General features: G+C 37.1%; 1 protein-coding gene across 2 annotated transcripts in view; it reads right to left on the bottom strand.

Moving 5' to 3' along the window:
- The window catches only part of col14a1a (collagen, type XIV, alpha 1a), a 131,936-nt gene that overhangs the window by 59,487 nt on the left and 66,449 nt on the right, over positions 1-6,000 (bottom strand). For both annotated transcript variants that reach the window (XM_032519029.1, XM_032519030.1), the window contains exons 24-25: positions 2,987-3,133; positions 1,014-1,088 (exon numbers count right to left, since the gene is read on the bottom strand). In XM_032519029.1, coding sequence (XP_032374920.1) covers positions 1,014-1,088; positions 2,987-3,133 — 222 coding nt within the window. The remainder of the gene's footprint in view (positions 1-1,013; positions 1,089-2,986; positions 3,134-6,000) is intronic.

A 6,000-nucleotide genomic window follows, 5' to 3' on the forward strand; every position in this document is an offset into this window, starting at 1 on the left:
TCCAGGTTGGAAGACGGCTCGTTTTGATAAAAAAAAATTGTTTGTAGCTCATTGTTAACCTTACTACATTAGGAAACATATGCATCATTTGTGATTTAATATCATTTTGCTATAGAGTAATTGAACCCATAACTTTTAATCTGTGAATATCTTTCCTACTTTGCTCAAATTTATAAAACCGAGAGCACGGATTATGAATCCGTGTGCACGGTTTATATATTTTTTTCTCAGCTGACCCCAGGGGGGCTCCTTAGTAACGAGTACAGAGTGACGTTAGTAAGTTACTCTGTTAAAAGTAAACTGTTTTGTGTGGTGTTGATCATTAATTTAAATTCAAGAGCAAACTTTCTGCTCTGTATAACTGGTTACAATTCCCTGTGTAGCAATGTCCCAATCAGATTTTGTTTGCACCCGATTATAATCCCCATAATTCGTAATCGCATTTGATTGCAAGTATCTGCCAATACAAACCATTGAATTTTACACCTTCAAGTATATCAAAGTAAAAAAAAAATACAAGCAACTGATTTGTTTTTCTTCAAAATATAAAAATGATCCAACTGTTGTAATATCATGTCTTATTACAAATACACAGTGACAACAAACAAGATATGTAACAAATAAAATACTCAAAAGAATTATTCCATCAATGTACTCAGTAGTGTTGCCTTATTGGTAATGTGGAAAGAATAAGGTAATGTGGAAAGAATCTGTTATTACCACCTCATAAAACGTCCACATTGCAAATATTGCATATTATACGTATGTGTTGCTGCAAGTTGTGCAGAATTCCTGGTAATGACATATACTGTTTATGACAGCTGGCATATATTAAGTGTGATAGCTTACAAGTTTACTTGCATGGCTTTGTATAATTTTAACAAAAATTACATTTTACTAGGGTCAAGTGACTACAGTTTACATATTAAGTAATCGGACCACTAAAATTACCTACTGTACATACTGGCCGAATAATATAAAAGTGTGTGTTTTGTGTTTGGCTTCTTGCTCACCTTCTTTAGCTGGTGGGATGGTAGGAGGCGGTTCTGTGGTGGGGGGTTCAGTCGGAGCTTGAGTGGGCACAGGCACTGGACACACATACAAACACACAATTTGGGAAAGAAGACAAGGCAATCGATCATGATGGCAGTGACAAGTGGCACCATCATCTTCTTTATGTGCCGACCACACAAAACCACACAAACAGTCAATAAGCTGGCACAATGAGAGACAGCAGTAGCCTGTTTCTATTAAGCTGAAACTTTCCTAATCCTCTTCCCTTCTCCAACAGCTAAGTTCTGGACCTTTACAGAGAAAAATTTCTTGTGCATTCTGTATATACAACCTACGTGTATATCATAGACAGTATTAGGTGTACATGAGCAATCCAGCTGCTGTGTTTTACTCTGTTTGTCTTTCTGTCCATTACTGAGTTAAAGCAAGCATACTTTATCTCTACCTTCTTTCTCTATATCTCTTTTCCCTACATTCTATAAGTTGGAGACAGCAAGAGCACTATTTTCATCAGTTTACTGTATTATCTTTCTAACCAGAGGCTGTTTTTTCAAGTCGAAACAGCCCCCAGGTTAAGGTATGCCTCAGTGCCAAGCCAATTACTTTGCAGAGAGCAGTGGATTCTGTCAAACCAGGGTACAGCCAGTAAATCATCTTGGAAACATCCGCGACTGCCCAGTGACAGGACACATACTTCATGAAATTATGGAATTATCTCAGATGTTTTTCAGTTTAACTTGTTGGGACAAACATGATAATTAACAATGTGTTAGAATGTGAGATTGTGGCATGTGTCAACGAACAATAAACCCTTTGGAGTTTCTGGAGCTTAGGAGATGTTCGTGTCAAAAAAACACCATAAAACTATTGTTGATGCTATTTCTTTACTGTCTCCCCACACTAAAGACAAGAATCCTTCTGTATGCAGTAAGTAACAAGGTACATTTACAAGTGTTGTAGTTGAGTAATTTTGAGGTACTCTTACCTTACTATTTCTATTTTGTGCTACTTACTTTTATTCCACTACATTTATAAGAGAGATACTGCACTTTCGACTCCACTATATTTATCTTACAGCTGTAGTAGTTGTAGGATATAGTTTGTAAACATATAAAGGATGTGGTCCTCTTATAAAATATCATGTATTGTTATAAAATAAACTACCTAACAGTATATAAAGTAGTTAAAATTAGCTCCACACCCACCAGCTACAAAATTCTTGTTACATTTTATTGCATCAGTAATTATTATAAAAAACAAAAACATAATAAATTGCCTATTTAATAATGTAGCACTCTGAATGGGAATATTGGGCCGAATAAGCACATTCACTTTTAATATTTAAGTAACATTTTCCTCACAATTAAGTATCTTAACAATTCTAAACTTGTCTATGGGCCTACAACTGTTGCTGAAATCCAATTATAGAGCTTTATTACTGTCGACCCAAAATCTGTGGACCAACAACATCAGTCGAGGAATCTATCCATCTATCTTAAACCCTGCTTGTGAGCTGAGCACTCATGGTCCCTGAAGCTGCGTGATTCACTTCAGCTCCTCAGCTGACCAATGAACTGCAACCACAGCCTCTATGTTCTCAGGGGACAGTAAAAGAGAGAAAGGGAGAGAGAGAGAATGACCACAATTAGAGGTGAAAGTTGCAGAGGTGAGACAGATGCTTGGCAGAAGGTGGCTACAGGGGGGGACAGATGGAGAAAGAGACAGTAAAGAGAGTTTGGAAGGATTAATTGGGAAGGTATGGGGAGAAAATTGAGAGTGAACAAAGAAACAAGTAAGTGAGTAATGGAGAAGAGTAGGTGAATTCAAAGTCAACGTCAAGTCTAACTTCTTAAATTGTTGTTGAAAAAATTAAATGAATGAAACTCAAATAAATTCCACTCAGCTGCTGCTTTTGTTGTGTTTGTGGACATTAGAACATCTATATACAATGTATGAAACATTTTCAACATACGCGTCATGTCAGTGATGGAGACAGAAGGTCCCTCCATTTCTTGCATCTGGGCGTGAACGCTGATCTGGTACTGGCTGGCGGGAGTCAGGTCATAGAAGCACTGTCGGGAAGCGCCACCTCCCAGGCTCACTTCCTGCCTCTGACCATCTGCAAGTAATGCCAAACAAATGAAGTTCAGATCAAGATTCATACAATCAAACCCAGCTCAAATCCCTCTACAGTTCCTGTTTCACATTCACTGTTTTTACAGAGCACATTTCCTCTTTTTAAGCCATGTTCTGCTTCTTCAAGCCTCGGAGCACCCAAGTACGAGCACTTTCTTTCCGAGTTGGATTCTGCTTTATTGGAGTAGTCAGGTAATTTAGTGCCTTGCTCCAGGGCACATTAAAGGTTAGCTGCTGAAGCACCTGCTCAGGTCATCTGGAAATTCAAACTTCATGTGAAAATCTTGCCTTAAACTGTATCTGAATACACTTTTTGAACTTTATCCCCAAGTTGGAAGGTTAGGGTTGATCTCTACATTTACCAGCCAACACTCACATTTATTTGAAAATTGAAAATCCATTTTTTAAAACAGAGCGAACATTTTTTTTACTGTAGGCTGTTCTCTCAGAAGACACATGGTCTTGCCAAACAAGTGTGCAATTAATAATTTATTTATTATTCAATTAATTAATAATAATTAAATAATTTAAGTTTGAGTCACTAGTATTCAAATATTTCACATTTTGTTCTCCAAAATGCTCAACTGATGATCTGAGTGAAAGTTAATTTCTTTCTACAAAGACTTGGTACAAAAGAAAACCATTTTATGACATAAAGGAATAGTTTGACAATTTGGAAAACACACTTGCTTTGTTGACAAAGATTAAATGAGAAGATCGATACCACTCTGGGATTTTGATCTGTTCATCTTACTCTAGGCAAGAAAACAAATAAGCATATTACCAAAATGTCCAACTATACCTACTTTAACTAGTCTCTCTTTAGAAGTAACACTTCAATTGAGGGCAACAGTAGGATTACAAGAAAGATATTTTATTTTGAACTAGCCTACAGTTAGTTGTTTTAACCACAGTTTGTACAACCTTCAAATTAATTGCTTGACATTTTATTGTGCTGCAGAAATAATAGAGGTAAACAATTTTTCTTCAACATTATCCTGTTTTTGTGCCCAGAGCTGTGACTTGCACCAACACAGTGGTCTCACTGAAATGAACAAGGAAGGCCACATTTTTGCAAAAGAGCTATTATTGTGAAAACCTCATCTACTGAACATTGACAACCAATCTGATTTTTGGTTTCATTAGCCATCAGTACTCTGAACTCTGCCTTCTAGCCCCCTCATCACATAACACCAACATCTGTTACCCTGGTTGTCGGATGTGACCATTTATGGATTTGTGCTGCAGAGAACAACATACTGTACAGAACATTCCACTGGCCTTCATTAGCCAATAACCAATCAATCAATCAATCAATCATTCAATCTATGTATCTATATATCTATCTGTAAATACCAGTAGTCTTTTTTTTTTATAAACTGAAAGCAGAACACTTACATCCTGTATTGTACTGTGGTATTTTTTAAGTGAAAACCCATAGTCACTGCCTCTGCTTCTGCGTCCTATGTGACCTTTTGACACATGCTGACATTTAAAACATAATCATAGACAAAAGGATTTTCCATGGACAGATGAACGATAAAAAGAATGAGCAGACGTATGAATGTCAACAGGTTCATGCATCAAGTAAAACCTAACAAAGAGAATCCAGGACTCTGCCTGATATTTGCCACAGGTGGTTGCATAATGCAAACTGACATTGTGAAGACTGCCTAACAGAAAATATCTCTTTCTCTGTTGAAACAGTGACAGCATTCCTATTTTTCAAATTTTATTGTAGATTTGTTTTTCCTCAGGGTTTTGAGGACAAATAAAAATAAGATTTGAACTTAAAGTTGTTTGCTGTGAGTGGACCAGCATCCAATTACTCATTGTCATTAATGTTGGTTTTATTAAGGTTTTTATATTCAAGACACTTGATTCAATGGGTAATGTTTAAACTGATTTGTTTAAAATAGATTTTGGTAGATATCTTTGCTAATTTCCTTTTTCTAAGAGTTCCTTTGTTCCCTTGTTCTTTTTCTTGTCTTTCTCTGTCTCCCTTTTTCCATTTATTAACTGAGTGAGCTGAGCATTAAACCGCTACTAAAGGTCATACACTGTGACTTTATTGGTTTTATTTCTGATGCAATGACATGAACAATCCTCAAAGCAGTTTCCTATCATGAGATTGGGTAGAGATTGGGTGCATATCTTATCTCTGTTCCTTTCTACAACATGTATGAATATCCTCTACAATGTACACCTCTGTAATATGAAAATGACAGAAATACACAGACACGCACGCACGCACGCACGCACGCACGCACGCACGCACGCACGCACGCACACACACACACACACACACACACACACACACACAGAGAGTCCTGAGCTGACTTGTCTTTGTTTTAATAATAAAGAGGGGAGACACTTTCACAATGACTCTGAATCTATTAGGAAACTTTCTGAATTCCACCCCTCACCAAATACTCTAGTAAAACTTCTGATTTACTGACTGAAATGTATTCCAATCACTGGCAAAAGCCATTTTCTGACAACGTGACATCAGGATTACAGAAGGGGCACACCAAAAGAGTGTGAAATTGCAGTTTAAAGGGGCAATTCAGACCACATTTCAGCAAGATGATGACATTACACTTAATTTGAATTCAAAACAGGTAAGTCAATCAGGTTACTGCTTGGAGTGAGCTGCCTGTCTGATGTCACATTCTCACACAAAAATGCAAAACTAATGAAAGCATGCAAGCAAGAAATTAACTCACTTTTTCAACCACCTTAGAGAAAAGAAATGAGGACTGCAACACACACATACACACGCGCACGTGCACAAACACACACATACACACACACACACACACAAACACACACACACACACACACACACAC

The sequence above is a fragment of the Etheostoma spectabile genome, chromosome 6 (assembly GCF_008692095.1).
Source record: "Etheostoma spectabile isolate EspeVRDwgs_2016 chromosome 6, UIUC_Espe_1.0, whole genome shotgun sequence".
In the NCBI taxonomy this organism is placed as follows: Eukaryota; Metazoa; Chordata; class Actinopteri; order Perciformes; family Percidae; genus Etheostoma; species Etheostoma spectabile.